At 38.8% G+C, this 20,215-nt stretch overlaps 1 protein-coding gene across 1 annotated transcript in view; it reads right to left on the bottom strand.

Moving 5' to 3' along the window:
- Window positions 1-12,741, bottom strand: part of LOC106073154 (sodium/glucose cotransporter 4-like) — a 31,787-nt gene extending 19,046 nt beyond the window's left edge. Inside the window, exons 1-8 of the mRNA XM_056014907.1 lie at window positions 12,639-12,741; window positions 12,440-12,511; window positions 11,884-11,988; window positions 10,829-10,888; window positions 9,785-9,889; window positions 5,812-5,892; window positions 2,365-2,472; window positions 1,712-1,815 (exon numbers count right to left, since the gene is read on the bottom strand). Of these exons, the coding sequence (XP_055870882.1) occupies window positions 1,712-1,815; window positions 2,365-2,472; window positions 5,812-5,892; window positions 9,785-9,889; window positions 10,829-10,888; window positions 11,884-11,890 (465 nt within the window). The 5' untranslated portion in view covers window positions 11,891-11,988; window positions 12,440-12,511; window positions 12,639-12,741. The remainder of the gene's footprint in view (window positions 1-1,711; window positions 1,816-2,364; window positions 2,473-5,811; window positions 5,893-9,784; window positions 9,890-10,828; window positions 10,889-11,883; window positions 11,989-12,439; window positions 12,512-12,638) is intronic.
- Window positions 12,742-20,215: the final 7,474 nt, after the last annotated feature.

Below are 20,215 nucleotides of genomic sequence, written 5' to 3'. Positions count from 1 at the left end.
ATCATTCAATTTCACTTTTTTAAATTTTCTCATGTGTTTTCCCTGGATTATCTCCTTTCTTTTCCCTTCTTTCATTCAGCAATGTCATGAATCAATATTTTTTTTAAAGAGATTTCAAGGGAAACTTAAATGCATTTGGTATAAGGATCTACCCCACAGGGGCAACGCCCCTTTGCCCAAATCTGGCCCTTTTACCTACCCCGTAGTCTCTTTGGCCGTTGGGGCACCATTCAAGTTTCGTCGACCGTCTTTCTCCACTCCTCTCTGTCTTTTGTCTTAGTTAGAACCTCTTTTAATGGCAGGCCCGTCCACTCTTTTATGTTGTCTTCCCATCGCTTTTTCTGTCTGCCTCTTCTCCTTTTTCCTGGTACTGTTCCCCGAAGATCTTGTAATATGGCTGGTTGGGGGTACCCAAGGATCTAGTCTATTGTATTGGCGCATGGAAGAGAGCCCTAGCAACCCTGTCACTATCCCCTCAGCGTTCCTCAAAGGGCCCTCTTAGGGCAAACACTAGGGCTTGCACCGGATAGTACTTTTTTTTATATTCGGCCGGAGCCGAAGCCGGAGCGATATCCTGTGCATCCCTAGCAAACACCCACACAGCTGTACAGGGACTGTATACGATGGCCCCTTGCGTGCTGTCTTGCCTCTAGCCCTAGAGTGCTGGGACAGCAAGATTGAACCAAATATACACCTGTTCGGATTCCTCCCGTACAGAACAATGGCTCAGACGGTTAGAAGGAGAAAAACTTCCATTATCCCAGACTCAGCTCTTAACTCTTTCTCTCCTAATCAACGACACCATCGTTAATTTGACCTCATTAAATTAAATTAATTTTTTAAAACTTGACTTTGTGTTAGATAAAAAGAGCATACGTTTCCCTTTAATTCCATATCAAACACAACATTTTCTGATAACAAACAACAAAGCTATTGAAGCCCAACCATAACAGGGGTAGTGGAATAGCAATGAGCGAAATGAAGAATTTCTTGCAAAACGTGGAAAAATAATTACGGAGAGATAGAGTTAAAACATTCAAAAATATCTACCTCAAGTTTACTGGTAGTTTACTTGTCTGTCTGATTGTTCCACGGGGTGACCCCGCTTTTAAAAGTCTATCAGCATTTTATTTTCCCATGAACCCTATGTGTCAAGGAATCCATTGTATTTGGCCTGTTATATTATTAATATATTTTAAGGTTGAAATTGAAAGTGTAATTTCATGTCCAATGACTAATACTTTATAAAAAGCTTACATCAACTCTGTCTGTCTGTCTGTCTGGTTCACAATTTTGTATTTGTCCCACTCCTATTCTCGAAACAAGTTGATACGGTTTATTAAACCACATGTGGAAATAGTCACATATCCATATAATTACGACCATCAATAGCCACATAATCATTTACATAGAATCATACAGAAGCATACGTTAACATAACCCCATAAGGAAACAGCCACACATTTCCAAATCATAGATATTACAATATGTAATGAAAACTAAAAATCTTCACAATTATAAATTTGTGAAGACAATACATGAATCGGGAAAAAAATTAACTAATTAGTTAATTAATTATTTGTGATTAATTATTTTGTTTGATATAGAAAGAGGGAAATAACTTCTATATTATTGAGAGATATAGTAGTAAGTGTGGGTCTCTTTTTTAAAGTACTTTTTTTATTTCGCTTGTTAGTTGTTACCTACTCACCTGGTCAGAGCACCAAAACCAGATACCAATGAGAGTCAAACCAAAGGCGGCACCAGTCCATGGAATGTCTCCTTTGACCGGGTCCCTCCAAATGTGCATGAAGTCTACATGAAAGTATAGAAACAAGTAAAAATTATTCCAGCGGCGGCACAAAGGGCAGGGAGATAGGGCTGTGATTTTAGATATTATCTTAAACGATCATGTGTGGTGCCCCAACGGTTCATTAAACCACAAGTGCAAATGGTCACATATCCACATAATTACGACGATCAATAGTGATCAATGTGGGAAGCGTGGTCGAGAGGCTAAGAGCGCTTGAACTTGCCTTGTCTTGGCTACCTAGAAGGGGGCTCGAGGTTCGACACCCGACACGGGCAGAGTTGGTTTACTGAGCGCCTAAAGGCAGCACGGAAAACCAACTCCTAGATACCCCCTCTCCCCACTGGTCCACAAATGAGATTGGACCAAAGCGCTCATAATAGCCACATAATCATTTACATAGAATCATACAGAAGTATACATTAACATAACCCCATAAAGAAATAGCCACACATTTCCATATCATAGAAATTGCTATATGTAATGAAAACTACAAAATCTTCGCAAGCGGACATACGCTTCAGATCACGAATTCAACCAAGTTTCCAATTCACCTTTTCTTGGGAATCCACAGGTGTAGTTTGAGTTCTCTAGCGTCTTGTTTGGGATGGCCTGACTATACATTGCCACTAAATTGTGCCAGGTACCAACTTCCGACCAGGCTAAAAAGAATTTAGATTAAAAAACAAGCAAAATAAACAAAATACTTTTTTTTATAAAGATATTAAATATAAAGCTGTATCAAACAGTTTGTAACAGTCATGTAATTAAATTTGTCTGTACCAGTTGGAAAAGGATAAGGGGAGAAAGAAGGTGGTATCTGGGTGATCGCTTTTAAATGTATTTATAAAAAAATTGAGCGACCTGAATTCTAGGGCTAGGGCCTCCTTAAGGCATTTCGGTAACCAATGTGTCAGGGAGCTACTTATGAAAACAAGTTTTATAGTTGTTTACAAACTTTTCTTTCTACACTAAAGGGGACTAATTCAACTTATACCACCTTATCAGTTGAGTAAAATTTCTTTCCCTTGTTCGAGATACCAAAACAAAATAATTAATTACCAAAATTTAATTAACTAATTGGTTAATTTTTTTTTATTCTTGTGTTGAGTGATAGACATTGCCCTTGTAGTTATTGGTGGCTGTCTGACTTCGACAGATTACTCTGGAGATGTCTTGGTTTCTAGTACGGGTGTATTAGATGCATACAAGTAACAAGACCTACACATGTCTATGGCTATAGTTCGTCCATCGTGGTTCGATGATGACCACTTTGTCATCCAGGGGGCTGAGGGCTTTGCACTGGGGTTTTATGCCTCCTCATGTGGCTGGTGAGACCTATGTGAGCCCGTAATGTTCGGCTGCACACAGGGCAGGTTATTCCAGCTAGAGCTAGTGTCGTTTGTCTTGCTTTTCTTTTCTGGCGTTTTTCTTCTGCCTGCGTTGTTCTTTTTTCCTCAGCAACCTGTGCGCCAGTTTTTACAGCGTGACGCCATGACCTACACATGTAACAAATAGAGGAACTATGGTCTAACCGTTACACAGGTTTAACTGACGTTCAACACTGAAAAGGCCACAGTTGAGTCTCAGTCCGTAATATGAAGTTTTCCCTTCGAAATTGTAACACCAACTGACTATATTAAACATAAATAACCTAGAACCCAAATAAGCCGCCACGTCACTAATTGTCGCGTTCAAAGTCCGTCAATTGTGGTGCGTCTCTGTACTAACTAAAGGCCTGATAATACTAACTAAGTGTCTAACAGATTCCTTGTTGGTGGTTGGCAGGTAAAAGAAATAATTATGCAAAAATTTCAGCTTGATCCGAGATTGGGTGTCGGGGACTGAGTTGATATAAGCTTTGTAAAAGTAAACATAATAAACAGGTGGAAGAATTCGTTTACCCCACTGCCAACCTCTGGGAGTTGATATAACCTTTGTAAAAATAAACATAATAATCAGGTGGAAGAATTCGTTTACCCCACTGCCAACCTCTGGGAGTTGATATAACCTTTGTAAAAATAAACATAATAATCAGGTGGAAGAATTCGTTTACCTTCCCCCCCCCCACACACACTGCAAACCTCTGGGAGTTGATATAAGCTTTGTAAAACTAAACATAATAATCAGGTGGAAGAAGTTTACCCCACTGCCAACCTCTGGGAGTTGATATAACCTTTGTAAAACTAAACATAATAATCAGGTGGAAGAATTCGTTTACCCCCCCCCCCCCCCACTGCCAACCTCTGGGAGTTGATATAAGCTTTGTAAAAGTAAACATAATAATCAGGTGGAAGAAGTTTACCCCACTGCCAACCTCTGGGAGTTGATATAAGCTTTGTAAAACTAAACATAATAATCAGGTGGAAGAATTCGTTTACCCCCCCCCCCCACTGCCAACCTCTGGGAGGAGGGGGGGTGATAGTGAGAATCGTCCCATCGACTCAAACCACCATGAATGACGTAGACCAGTGGTTCACAAACTTTTTTCCGTAACGGAACTCTTGGCACGTTCTGAGCATTTAGCGGAACACTTTTGCTTATTTATTTTTTAGAGAGAGATTATTTCACGTTGTGGTCTACTAGTTAATTATTCCAGTAGTTCGCGGAACACCTATTGAAACCTCGCTGAACACCTATTGAAACCTCGCGGAACACCTATTGAAACCTCGCGGAATACCTATTCAAACCTCGTGGAACACCTATTCAAACCTCGCGGAATACCTATTCAAACCTCGCGGAACATTCAAACCTCGCGGAACACCTATTCAAACCTCGCGGAACACTGTATGGGAAACACTGACGTAAAGAAATCACACAGTTTTTTGGGATTTAAAATGCTAGAAATCAAAATAATGTGGGATTTTTTGAATTTCGAGATCTTTACGGTGCTCTAACGGGTGCCTTGCATTAGTGTGGGTCACAGCTTGGGCTGCGTAGCCACAGGAAATACTGCCTTCCTCATTAATCTTTGGACTTGAACACAAGCCTTACTATTGTTATTATTACTCAACTGTACCACATTTATTTCATTTTATCTGAAGTTATATTGGTCTGTATTGCATAAACTTTACACTTCCATAAATCTACAAAGAACGTCTTCATGTTATTTCAAGATAAAATATAATACATTTTCAGCTGTTTAGTTGCCCACCATCAGTTTTGTGCTAAAAGCCAGCAGCCACGCACAAGACATTCCCACATCTCCAAACAATCTGTGGTAATGAAAAAGAGAATGGTAGCAGTAGCTTTGGTATATCAGGTCACATGGGTGGTTGGGGGAGGAGTATATTTTTCTATATTTCAATATATTTTTTAAGGATTTTAAGCTCGGAATGATTCCTTTTTCGTTAATAGGAAACTGAGAGAAAACGTCTTCAAAGATGTTTAAAATGTGTTCTTTTAAAGGTAGAACAAATATGCATAATATTTTTCTCTGCTTCGTAAATAAAAAAACAATCAAGATAATTAAGGAATTGTTTTCCGAAGATTAGGTATGAGTGCAGAATTTCACGTGACCACCAAGCAAACCCCGTTATGACCTACATATTTTCCCACCTCTGGTGTAAACAAAGCCTTTGCCAGAAGAGTGTCTTAATTTTCTATTTCTCTTCTTCGCCTATCTTGGACAAGGACTTTTCTCTAGGCCTCAAATGATAATAGACTTCGAATCGCATTGAAAAGAAAACAAAGTGTAGGTCGTAGGTCATACAAACTCTGAATGGACAATAAAATAAATGCTTAACCAGGTGTACATGGTAGAACTAATCGCAAGACAACATTTGCGTTATATATGAAGTACACTGACCATATAACACACTGACCATATAACATTGACCATATAACACACTGACCATATAACACACTGACCATATAACATTGACCATATAACACACTGACCATATAACATACTGACCATATAACACAGTGACCATATAACACACTGACTATATAACATTGACCATATAACACACTGACCCACTGATAATGAAGGGGCTTACTTATACCAAAGAGAACAACTGCACCAATTAAGATGACCACGCTCTGTAACGTGTCTGTATAGATGACCGCTGCCAGGCCACCTGGTCAAGAGTAAGAAATATTAAAAGTATTACTCACTGATTAGTTTACATGTGATCAAATAAGATCTCTGGTGTATTTAATGGACTTAACAAAGATTGTATACATTGCAGTTATGACTAATATCAGACTAGTTGACAGATAAGAGCTCCAACCTAGAAATTGTTGAAGGTATAGAGCACCAGCAAAGATCTCTGGCTGAAAAAAAAAGAAACTTTTTAGTGGATGATTACCTGGTCGTGTTAGGGTGATTACCTTGTCGTGTTAGGGTGATTACCTTGTCGTGTTAGGGTGATTACCTGGTCTTGTTAGGATGATTACCTGGTCGTGTTAGTCGTGTTAGGATGATTACCTGGTCGTGTTAGGGTGATTACCTGGTCGTGTTAGGATGATTACCTGGTCGTGTTAGGATGATTACCTGGTCGTGTTAGGATGATTACCTGGTCGTGTTAGGATGATTACCTGGTCGTGTTAGTCGTGTTAGGATGATTACCTGGTCGTGTTAGGGTGATTACCTGGTCGTGTTAGGATGATTACCTTGTCGAGTTAGGATGATTACCTGGTCGTGTTAGGATGATTACCTGGCCGTGTTAGGGTGATTACCTGGTCGTGTTAGGGTGATTACCTTGTCGTGTTAGGATGATTACCTGGTCGTGTTAGGATGATTACCTAGCCGTGTTAGGGTGATTACCTGGTCGTGTTAGGGTGATTACCTGGTCGTGTTATGATGATTACCTGGTCGTGTTAGGATGATTACCTGGTCGTGTTAGGATGATTACCTGGTCGAGTTAGGATGATTACCTGGTCGTGTTAGGATGATTACCTGGTCGTGTTAGGATGATTACCTGGTCGTGTTAGGATGATTACCTGGTCGAGTTAGGATGATTACCTGGTCGTGTTAGGATGATTACCTGGTCGTGTTAGTCGTGTTAGGATGATTACCTGTTCGTGTTAGGGTGATTACCTGGTCGTGTTAGGGTGATTACCTGGTCGTGTTAGGGTGATTACCTGGTCGTGTTAGGATGATTACCTGGTCGTGTTAGTCGTGTTAGGATGATTACCTGGTCGTGTTAGGGTGATTACCTGGTCGTGTTAGGATGATTACCTGGTCGTGTTAGGATGATTACCTGGTCGTGTTAGGATGATTACCTGGCCGTGTTAGGGGGATTACCTGGTCGTGTTAGGGTGATTACCTGGTCGTGTTAGGATGATTACCTGGTCGTGTTAGTCGTGTTAGGATGATTACCTGGTCGTGTTAGGGTGATTACCTGGTCGTGTTAGGATGATTACCTGGTCGAGTTAGGATGATTACCTGGTCGTGTTAGGATGATTACCTGGTCGTGGTAGGGTGATTACCTTGTCGTGTTAGGGTGATTACCTTGTCGTGTTAGGATGATTACCTGGTCGTGTTAGGATGATTACCTAGCCGTGTTAGGGTGATTACCTGGTCGTGTTAGGGTGATTACCTGGTCGTGTCAGGATGATTACCTGGTCGTGTAAGGATGATTACCTGGTCGTGTTAGGATGATTACCTGGTCGAGTTAGGATGATTACCTTGTCGTGTTAGGATGATTACCTGGTCGTGTTAGGATGATTACCTGGTCGTGTTAGGATGATTACCTGGTCGTGTTAGTCGTGTTAGGATGATTACCTGGTCGTGTTAGGATGATTACCTGGTCGTGTTAGGGTGATTACCTGGTCGAGTTAGGATGATTACCTGGTCGTGTTAGGGTGATTACCTGGTCGTGTTAGGGTGATTAGCTGGTCGTGTTAGTCGTGTTAGGATGATTACCTGGTCGTGTTAGTCGTGTTAGGATGATTACCTGGTCGTGTTAGGATGATTACCTGGTCGTGTTAGGATGATTACCTGGTCATGTTAGGGTGATTACCTGGTCGTGTTAGGATGATTACCTGGTCGTGTTATATGCGTATCGAACATTCGTCGCGATGGTCCCGAGATTTAACTCGAATTCTGGCCCCCTTCATCCCCCTGTTTTACTGCACGTGTCGAGTTATTAGATGATTGGAAATGGGACCAGGGGCGTAGCTTACTTTTTGTTCATGTTAGTGTGGGGCGATCTTCTCAGAGTTTATCATCTACGAAGAGTTGTAGCTGTTGAAAAAGTTTTTAAAAAATACCCTTTAAGACCTTGCGATCTATAGTAGAGATGATGTAAAGGTCATCTGTGTCTTTGGCCCACGGTTGACGAAGGTGTAGTGTGGCCAGTGTGATAGTAAGTGTACGTGTTTTGAGTGGTTGGTAGTGCAGTGTGTGTGCCTGTGTATGAAATGACCAGTGGACCTTGAGTGTACATGGTTGAGTGAACAGCAGTGTGTCAGGACTGTGTGTAAAAGGAGGTCAGTTTAGAGAACAAGTGGCTGGAGTAAAGAGCATAAATAGGGACTAATAAAATCATAGTGTTTATTGAAGCTCATGTTGTTATAGTGGGTCTATTACACCAGCTAACTTTACTTTTCCCAACTAATGTCAGGTACCCATTACAGCTGGTTGGACTCAGAGGCGTCTACAGATCCCGATATCAATAATCCCATTCTTCGCCAGGATCAAACCCGGAACCTCTCGATTCGCAAGCTAAGCCCTTACCACTTAGTCTTCACGACGATTCGAGACCGGACCCCTCGGTTCGAAAGCCAAGCGTTTACAAAAAATAAAACAAAGACAATTTATTACATGAATATGATTTTAAAACGTATTATCAAGACTTGCACATTCTGAACACCAGACATACGAAAAAAAAAAATACTATTTATGCAATAGCCTTCGTTTCATGAAACACACGACACTCAAACTAATCAGTTTCATGTCATGATAATCTTGCTTAATGAAGCTACATACTTAATCATCATGTTCATGTCATGATAATCTTGCTTAATGAAGTTACATACTTAATCATCATGTTCATGTCATGATAATCTTGCTTAATGAAGCTACATACTTAATCATCATGTTCAGGTCATGATAATCTTGCTTAATGAAGCTACATACTTAATCATCATGTTCATGTCATGATAATCTTGCTTAATGAAGCTACATACTTAATCATCATGTTCATGTCATGATAATCTTGCTTAATGAAGCTACATACTTAATCATCATGTTCATGTCATGATAATCTTGCTTAATGAAGCTACATACTTAATCATCATGTTCATGTCATGATAATCTTGCTTAATGAAGCTACATACTTAATCATCATGTTCATGTCATGATAATCTTGCTTAATCATCATGTTCATGACTTAATAATCTTGCTTAATGAAGCTACATACTTAATCATCATGTTCATGTCATGATAATCTTGCTTAATCATCATGATCATGTCATGATAATCTTGTTTAATCATCTTGTTAATTACATGATAATCTTGCTTAATGAAGCTACATACTTAATCATCATGTTCATGCCATGTTAATTTTGCCTAATGAAGCTACATACTTAATCGTCATTTGCATGTCAAGATAATCTTGCTTAATTACGCTACATACTTAATCATCATGTTCATGACATGATATTCTTGCTTAATGAAGCTACATACTTAATCATCATGTTCGCGTCATAATAATCTTGCTTAATCATCATGTTAATGTCATGGTTATCTTGCTTAATCATCATGTTCATGACATGATAATCTTGCTTAATGAAACTACATACTTAATCATCATGTTCATGTCATGATAATCTTGCTTAATGAAGCTATACACTTAATCATCATGTAAATGTCAATATAACCTTGTTTAACGAAACTACATACTTAATAATCATGCGCATATCCTGATAATTTTCCTAATGAAGCTACATACTTAATCATCATGTGCATGTCACGATAATCTTTTTTAATGAAACTACATACTTAATCAGACTTGAAAAACTTACCGCTATTTTGGCGGGGACGTTGAGAATAAAGGACAGACCCGACATTAACATTTGAAGCCGCGTGCCACCAAACCTTTTCTTGAGGTATTCTGGGATAGTAAATACCTGCAAACGTGAAGAGAAATGTCAAGGTCATATTGAAGGTATGTCAATGGACTAGGTAATCCAGATAAAAATATATTCTCTGGTTTTGAACCTCACTCATTTATTTCCCCGTATTTCGAAATCAAACAACTAATCGGCAGGCGCGGTGGCTGAGCGGTAAAGCGCTTGGCTTCTGAACCGGGGGTCCCGGGTTCGAATCCTGATGAAGACTGGGATTTTTTTTTCGGGATCCTTGGGCGCCTCTGAGTCCACCCAGCTCTAATGGGTACGTGACATTAGTTGGTGAAAAGTAAAGGCGATTGGTCGTTGCGCTGGCCACATGACACCCTCGTTAACCGTAGGCCACAGAATCAGATGACTATAACAACATCTGCCCTATAGACCACAAGGTCTGAAAGGGGGAACTTTACTTACTTTTTACTTACTTAATTAACTATTTGTTGTTGTTTTTTTCATTGACTCCATGTATTGTCAGGTTTAATGAATAATTATGCAAAGTTTTAACTTGATCCGAGAATGGGAAATGGGAGAAAAACATGTTCAATTTTTTTATCAGACAGATAGACGGACAGACAGATTGAGTTGATATAAGATTTGTAAAAAGAAATAACCCTCTGCCTTAGCGCAAGCTCTGCGCCTCCTAATTTCTCATCTTTCTCATCTAAGAGTGCTGTGACCGTTCGTCGTACAAGTGCTGTGACAGTTCGTCGTAGGGCTGCTGTGACAATTTGCGTAACCAAAGCCTTCCACTTTTCGCGGTCAGCAGCTGTTCTTGGCAGGATATGAAGAGAGAGGCCTGTCCATTCTTTTATGTTGTCCAGCCAGCTTCTCTTTGGACGCCCCTGTCTCCGTGCTCCCTCCCCTGTACCTTGAAGAATGACTTTTGGGGTGCCTAATTTAGCCAATAGAAAAACAATACCTAAAACATTATCCACTTACCCCACTTGCTACATAGACTGGGACATAGATCCAGGCCAATGCTATCAGGATATATATAGCCTGCAAGGGAAAGTAACTCTCGCTAATTAATATATTGGTTGTAGCATAATAAGCATTTATTTTCTCTTAGTAATTTAAAAAAAAAAATTTAGTCAAGATCTCTTCATTATTCAAAAAGGACATTTAATTTAAAAAGAAAAAAAATAGCAGCCACCGAAAAGGGAAAAGACGCTATTAGTTTTGTGTGGTCTGTCTGTCCGTCCCGTTTAGATCTCTTAAACTAGATAAGATATTGAAAATCCGACATCATGATATTTTTCAGGGGCCGCTAAAAAAGGTTCTACTTAAATCTTCATGCTACTAGATTTCAACAAGAAAATTTCTTTAGGATAGCATAGAATGTTTTCTGGACTTGTCGTCTTGATGGTCCCTGAATGTCACACGTTGTCACAAGATGTCACATGCAGTCACAGGAAGACACAAGATGCCACACGAAGTCATAGGGTGTCACAATATGCCACATGAAAAAGTAGAATGACACACGGGGTCACAGGATGTCGCATGATGCCACACATAGTGTCACTATGGCACACAGGGTCACAGAAAGTTGTAGAATGTCACACATAGAGTCAGTATGTCACACGGGGTCACAGGATGTCGCAGAATGTCACACATAGTGTCAGTATGTCACACGGGGTCACAGGATGTCGCAGAATGTCACACATAGTGTCAGTATGTCACACGGGGTCACAGGATGTCGCAGAATGTCACACATAGTGTCAGTATGTCACACGGGGTCACAGGATGTCGCAGAATGTCACACATAGTGTCAGTATGTCACACGGGGTCACAGGATGTCGCAGAATGTCACACATAGTGTCAGTATGTCACACGGGTACAGGATGCCACACAAAGCCACAAGGTGTCACGGAATCCGCACGATGTCACGCGACGTCAAAGGATGTCAGATAATCTAACAGGATGTCACACGAAGTCACAGGATGTCATACGATGTCACAAGATATCACAGGACGTCACAGGATATAACAGCTTACATGCCATTCGTATATTACACAAGCTATCCCCGAGACAGCGGCGTTCCCAGCCAAACCAACGAATGTTGGGGCACCAATGTCGGTAGCAAATATTGATGCACCCACCTGTAGAAAGAACAAAAAATAGCTACTGTAAAACTGTAATGCAATTACCTTTTGTATTCACACAGGCAGACAGAAGATAGATAGATAGATAGATAGATATAGATAGATAGATAGATAGATAAAAAAAGATAGATAGATAGATAGATAGATAGATAGATAGATAGATAGATAGATAGATAGATAGATAGATAGATAGATAGATAGATAGATAGATAGAGATAGTTAGATAGATAAGTTAGATAGATAGATGTATGGATGGATGGATGGATAGAGAGAGAGAGAGAGAGAAAGAGATAAACATGTTCAATTGATTGGTTGATTGTAGACATAGATAGAAATATATTTTTCACTTAAGTTGATCGATTAAAGACTTTTAATCCAGCAAAGCTACTTACAAGATAAAGGTTCAGAATTTAATTTTAGATTCTCGATTTCAATCCAAGTTACTTACAGGAAACCAATGCATGCTTCGTCCTGCCAGAAAATAGCCAGTGGTACTGCTACTTTTGTGTCTGCATACCGACTAAAGGTCAAGAAAGTACAATTAAACATCTGTTAATATAATATTGAAATTACATAACTTAAATCTTTGTACAAACATCAATGCATCAAAAGAAAGAAGTTAAAAAAAAAAGACTTTCAAATTCTACCTGTAAAGCCCTTCGGCAAACAGTAATGTGGCAATAGGTCAAAATTGCTCCCAAAAGTCTGTTAGCTTTGAACTATCTAGAAGTCAGTAGAAACTAGAATTAGAAGTTAATTAGTGCACAACTTTTGGTCTACTCACCCATACTCCCACAGCCAAAACCAGGGCAAAGTATCCGCCAAGGGCAATGTAATCTCCTGCAGCTAAAGAGTTCTTCATTCTTTGACTATCACTCTACTTTGATGTTTTCTCAAAGAAGTATACCAAAGTGAACACGCAAATGTAATTGTTTGTGGTTTCATCGACTCCAAGATCTGTGTTTGATTATTATGTAATATGACAACGCTTGGACATGAGACTCCTTAAATGGTCTATTTTCAAGAAAGCTCATTGGAATCACTCGTTCCATATGGTGGGAAGCGTGGTCGAGAGGCTAAGTACGCTTGAACTTGGCTTGGCATGGCTAGAAGGGGGCTCGAAGTTCGACACCCGACTAGGGCAGAGTTGTGTTTACTGAGCGCCTAAAGGCAGCACGGAAAACCAACTCCTAGATACCCCCCCCCCCCAAATGAGATTGGACCAAAGCGCTCTGAGCATGCTATACGCATGAAAGTAGCGCTATATAAAAGCTATAAATATATGGATGAAAGGGTGAAATGGCGGTTGGGGGGGGGGGGGCGATGTAAGGGTGAAACGAACCGTGCATAACATCTGGGAGGATCGATAGAGAAGAAGATCTGAGGAAAACAGGCTTAGGAAAGTGGGTCATAATGTTTAGAGAGGCGTGGAGAGAGAGAGAGGTAGAGACGATTTGTGAATGAGTTTGTGATAAGAGTTATGTAATGAAAGAACTGAATTAAGAGCTGAGTTAAGCATGAAGAAGGCGTCAGTATCTCTATAACAGGGGTTCTCAACCTGTGGGTCGCGACCCCCTTAGGGGTCGATTGACGATTTGCCCGGGGTCGCCCAAGACCATCGAAAATATGGATTTTTCTTGTCTTTTCTTCTATTGCTGTGTGGACTGGGGTCGCCACAGAGTGTGGATTGTAAAAAGGGGTCGCCGAGCTTAAAAGGTTGAGAACCACTGCTCTATAATGATCAACATGGGTAGCCTATGTAGAAAACTTAGCGATTTCAATCAATATAGACAACACTAAATTATGCTTGGTATCCGCTGCCATGAGCAGACTGTTGAAAATCTGGAAGAGTAATATCTGCCTCCAGGTAAAATGTAAACAATAAGTCTGACAAGTAATCTCCAGGGAGTTGGACACTGAACGCAGAGGTTGAAACAATTTAAGCCTTCGAGAGTATATGCTACACAAAAGTTCTGGGTATCAGATACCAGGAAAAAAAGACATAAGTTTGGCTGGCAAAAAAAAAAAGGGGGGATCTCTTCAATACCGTGAAGACAGAAAAGCTGAGCTGGTTTGTCATATTGTAAGACATGACTCGCAGTCATAAGTCATCTTTCAAGGTACAGTAGAGGGATCACGAAAAAAAAAAATGTTTTCCGAAGAAAAGTTGACTGGAAAACAAAAGAGAATGGACCGCTCTCTCTTTATATTTTGCTACAAACAGCCGCTGACCAGGAAGGTGGTTTTTGATAGGCGAACTTTCACAGCACCCTTAGGACGAAATTCATGGGACAGATGATAATAAGAATATAAATGACGCCAGCAGGCTAAAGCGACACATGATTACAAGCATAAAACTTTGGAAATAATAAACCACTATAAAGATACTATGAAATAAAATCCAAAAAAACTCCGATTTATAACAAGAAAGAATAGGTTATATATAACCTACGACCACGATAGTACAGTTTCACATTCACACAGTCATAGAGGCACATCCTACTCATAATGCTCCCTTTGTTACACAGACAATGTCAAAACATACAAGTCCACATAGCGAGTCAACTGTTCACCTTTTATACCTTGAATACATAACAAAGGAACGTAACTCCTTCATACATTAATTTAACAACGACTATACATGTTACTGACAAGGGCAAATTTTTAAATGTCTTATTGAAAATCTTTTGTCAATTCTCTCAAGAATAATGTAAAAACTAATACTCTGATGTGTCTTGAATAAAGAGTAATGTGAATGTTAAAATAAAAATAAATTATGTATACTTAAAAAAAAAGCTTTCATTAAGTGTAATTGTATCAATTAGTTTGGATCAGTCATGTAATTAATTATCTTATCTTCTTATCTTATATAATATAGACGTTACTTCAGTCATGCATATTAACTAAGGACTTAAATTCTGCTAAGTCACTGGTTTTCCTGTAATAAATCCATTATAGACTAACAATAATAAATATGTGTGATTTATAATGCCCGGCCTATTTAGTTCAATTTCAAGCTTTTAGCTTTCTCAATACTCTATGATCCTGTCCCTTGTCTGGACACGTCTGACGTGTTTGTCGTCTGTTAATTACAAACGACGACAACGCCACCATAGTTTGTTTAAAAAATTAAAATATTTTGGCATTAATGGTCCATTGCATCAGTGGATTAAGGATTTTCTGATAGGGAGAGAACAAACTGTAATAATAAATGGCTCTAAATCAACACCAATAACAGTAAACTCAGGTGTACCGTAAGGAACAATCTTGGGTCCACTACTATTTTTAATTTACGTAAATGATTTGCCAAATTGGATTAGTTCAAGAACAAAAGTCAAATTATTTGCAGACGATTGCATAATATATAGAACAATAAAAAAATAACAAAAGATACAGACATTTTACAAAGAGAATTGGAAGAATTACAGAAATGGAAATCAAATTGGAGCATGTCTTTCCACCCAGGAAAATGCCAGTTATTAAGATATACAAAAAAAAAACTTACAAACAAATAAATTCCATTTATCTTATTGATAGAAAACCAGTAACACAGACTAAAAACGCAAAATACCTAGGTGTTATAATAAATGAAAAACTGTAATGGAGTCGCCATATTGATGAAACTATTAAAAAATCAAACAAAACATTAATGTTTATCAAAAGATTTTTTAAATAAATCAAATAAGAATATAAAACTAAAATGTTATTTAACCATGCTTAGGTTAATAATAGAATATGCATCCTTTTTGTTTTGGGACCCCTCAACCGAAGAAATAGAAGATAAGAAACATTAAGAAACTGGAACAAACAAAATAGAGCAGTGAGATTAATAAATAGAGTAACACCTTGAGTAAAATCACTAAATTTAGAAAGCCTTTAGGACAGAAGACTTAAAAGTAAAGTAGCAATTATACATAAAACACTGAACCATAATCTTCAAATACAAAAACAAAATTTAATAAAATACTCTGAAACACAAAGATAAAGGCACATTCCTCGTCCCATATGCTAGGACAAATTAGTACAAATACTCCTTCTTCCCTAGTGCTATTAGAGCATGGAATGGGTTGCCTGAGCCAGCCAAGAAAACCAGTGACTTTGCAGAATTTAAGTCATGCGTTAACATGCATGACTAAATGCATGACGTGTAGGACGCAATCATCTTCTTTTTGAAGTAACGTCTGTATTAAAAATATCTTGTATCATTCACAAACAATCGCTAACCTCTTACCACCGTCACCATAGAAACACACCACACACACATACACATTCCATAACAATTAGCCAAGTGTTTGTATTTGAGTCTGTCCACATCTCTAGTAGCAAGTGTTTGTATGTCAGTACTCTCACTAACAATTCTTTATGATCACTAGGTGTTTATGATTTTCAGCCTGAATGAAAGAAGTGACACCTGGCGCCGAACTTTCACTAGTTCAAACATCGAAAGTGATGGTAAAGTATTGTAATGTAAGTGAATGCTGGTATTTTGAATAATAATTGCTTCCCTATTTCATAGCACTATTTTTTTTTTGTTATAAAGTGAAAGGAAAACTATATTGTAGTGTTGCCACAAGTTTCGTCCCCTAACGGAACTTCACTCAGCCGACACTAATCTTTAGAATTAGCAGTGCTGGAGAGCGTTTGTACTAGAAAAAAAAACAACAACAATAGTATAAATAATTCGATTGTAATTTTTTTATAGCAGAAAATGATTACTATGTTTCACCTAGTATTAAATTGATTATCTCCCGCTCGTCCTCACCCAGATTCTAGCATATTAAGAAATACATCTATGTATCATTAGTAGGCTAGATATAGCGTAGAAGTTGGGTGGGGGTAGGCCAACTTCTTTGCACTGGCCGTTCACTTTCGTTGAACCAAAATCTAACAAACGAAGGGCAGTGAATTAGTCAGACTAAAGGTAGCTAATGGGACCACTGCTCCAAAGCCCGCGCATATAATGCAAATATGCGTAACCCATGGGTGTCTTGTGCACGCTCAATTCTTCGAGCTACGCCCTTGGATGTCTTACATACGCTTAATTCTTCGATCTACGCCGCTGGATGTTCTTGTGGGTGATGACTATAGATGAATTCCTTGTCGTTACGTTGTTGTTTCTTATACAAAGCGTGTGAATGTTGTTCGTATTTGCATCTATATTGCTATTGTACAGTAGTTACGCTGAGGTGGTTACTTGTAGTCAAACTGAATTTCCATTTGATTGGATCAATAAAAATTATCTTATCTTATCTTATCTTATCTTATATATACGGCACTCGCTCATTGTATCTGCTCTGCCAAGTCCGCCTCTGCCCTAGGGTCCGCTATGACCGCGCTCCTTCGGTTTTTTTTAACTCTTTCACTCCTAACTAACGATACCAACGTTGATTCCACCAGAATGTGGCAAATAATTACGGAGAGAAAGAGTTAAACAAAAACTAAGGTGACAACTTCTCAGAGTGTAAAATTTGTAATTGATTGGGACATCTGCTTGTCCTATTTTGTTTTAAAGAAAAACGTAATGTAATATTTAGAATAAAAAAACAACAATTAAAAAAAATTTCTTGTTATTCCTAATGCTAAGACGACCTCTTTTATGTGCTGTTTCTTTCCTAGTGCAATGAAAGCATGTAACGGATTGCCTGAATCAGCCAGGAAGATCAATGACAATTTTCACACAATTTAAAAAAGTTTGGGAACATGGTCCCAAGCTGTCCGCATCTTTACTAGGCTCAATAGCGGTACCTAGAAACACAAGGACTTCCATCACTGCAGATATATAATATACACTAATTAACTCTTTCTCTCCTAACTGACGATACCAGCGTTGATTCCACCAGAATGTGGTAAATAATTACGGAGAGAAAGAGTTAACACAGATTTACTGCTGCAAGGGTAAGGGGCGAACGACTGTATAGAAAATACAATTTAAAAAAAAGTGCATATAGGCAACCCTGCCGCACCAAGTAGTTACAAAGAATGTTTGGTCCACGAGATGAAGGCCACGTGGCCCAAACGTCTTTTGTGTATACACTAATTAACATGCGAATATACAATAAGACTAAATGAACCACAAATACTTCTGCTATCCAGGAAATGACAAGTTTTCAATAGGTAACAAGAAAACCCAAGCTGCAAATTCACATAGCGCACAAAATCAAAACCAAACGCCCCAATTTTGCAAAAAATGCTTATAAGGACTGCAAGTAAGCAACCGAGGAAGCCGGTCTCCTAAGCAAACGCCGGTCTCCTAAGCAAACGCCGGTCTCCTAAGCAAACGCCGGTCTCCTAAGCAAACGCCGGTCTCATAAGCAAACGCCGGTCTCACAAGCAAACGCCGGTCTCCTAAGCAAACGCCGGTCTCCTAAGCAAACGCCGGTCTCCTAAGCAAACGCCGGTCTCCTAAGCAAACGCCGGTCTCCAAAGCAAACGCCGGTCTCCAAAGCAAACGCCGGTCTCATAAGCAAACTATAACACGAAAAAAAGAAACATCTAATACATGAAACGTTTGAAGCCTAGTAACCTAACTAAAAAAAGTCCTCTTCCACTCCAAGAAAAAAAAATAACAGCCACCCACAAAACTTGTCATAAAGAAACTCAAAAAACATTCAGTCACAGATAATTTGTCTATTCTAAAAATTCTGAATACCATTAATACTATAGGACAGTGTTTCTCAAACCTTTTTCCTTAATGGAACTCATCGAACATGCTGAGTGTATACCAGTGGAGTAGCTAGGGTATTTGATGCCATGTGCGGCAGTTCCTCATGATGCCCTCCAAAAGCGAAAATGTTTGTTTGTAAAATGATTTACATGTTTCGGATGTTCCTTCAGAGTTGAAGATAATTACTTCCTAGTTCAAACCTCCAGCAGGACGACGGGGGATGGGAGCGGGCAGGGTTTGAACCCGGGACCATCGATAAATCCGAACGACAGTCCAGCGCGCAAACCGCACGACCAGGCAGCCATCCTGAGCCATGCTGAGTACATACCGAAAAACTTTTCTTATGTTTTTTTAAAGAGATTTTTATTCACGTGATGGTCCAATTATTAATTATTCCAGTTTGATTGTGGAACACATATTCAGGCTTCGCGTAACACTAGGGCTCCGCGGAACACAGTCTGGGAAACACTGATATAGGCAAATGAGAGGCTACAGTGATTAGATTTTTCATAGATTGAAAGAATAGAATCTATGAAAGATTTAACCACATTGTTCTCTCTCAATGAATTGATAATTAATATAATAGATGAATAGTTATTTAGTCAATTTACGATGAATGTATGAATGATTAAGTAATTTAAATCATATATGTTCGTATGTGGAAAAAAATTATGGTTCAACAGCTGGGATGGGTGGTGCGCCTTTACCGTATGTCAGTGATACCTAAACTACTGCCCGCGGGCAATATTCAGCCTGTATCTCAATGTTTTTTGCCAATTTTATCGGCGAACTCTTTGGTTTGACTACCTACAATCAACATTCGAAACTTCTGCTGACACTAAAGTTGAAAGTACTAAGGGAAATAACTCCACACTTAAATTACAAATATATATCTCAATAACTTAAAAATTATTTCCCTTATTCAATATCAAACAAAATAATTAATTTCCAATTATTGATTGACTCATTGGTTAAATTTTTTAATTGATTCCTGGTTTGTTAGGTACAATCAATATTTTTTTTAAAGCTTCCACTTGACCCAAGAATGGACGTGGGAGCATATATATAAATATTGAAGGATTGATTTCCTTTGTTGGTATCAAACAAAATAATTATTTAACAGTAATTAATTGACTTTTTTTTGTATTAAAAAAATGTATTGTCTACGGCAATTAATAGCTATGCAAAGTTTCAACTTGGTCCTAGAATTGGTGTGAGAGAAATGAAATAACTTTTTACCAAACAGACAGACTGGCTTTCACATAAGGGGGAGTTAACTTTTTGACTAATTGTGATAGTAATAGCGATTTCCCTTTAATGTGGGTATTTAAATTCATGTAAAGTGTGTTTAGTTGCCACTGGCTCTTAAGTTACCAGCTTGACCACTGGACCTTGCTGTATGTTGTGCTGTAGATATTTGTTAGTCACTGGTCGTGTGTCTTGGGGTACTCAGGAGAGGTGTCCCCTGCTCTGGAGATCTTCGGGCTAGGTATATCTTTATCATTATTGTATGTTTATATACTCTGATTATGTAGTAGATATATACTCAAATGAGTTCCA

This window comes from Biomphalaria glabrata, chromosome 17 (genome assembly GCF_947242115.1).
Source record: "Biomphalaria glabrata chromosome 17, xgBioGlab47.1, whole genome shotgun sequence".
NCBI classification, from domain to species: domain Eukaryota; kingdom Metazoa; phylum Mollusca; class Gastropoda; family Planorbidae; genus Biomphalaria; species Biomphalaria glabrata.
Note: the sequence above shows the minus strand (reverse complement) of the source record. Positions and strands in the feature narration are given on the sequence as shown.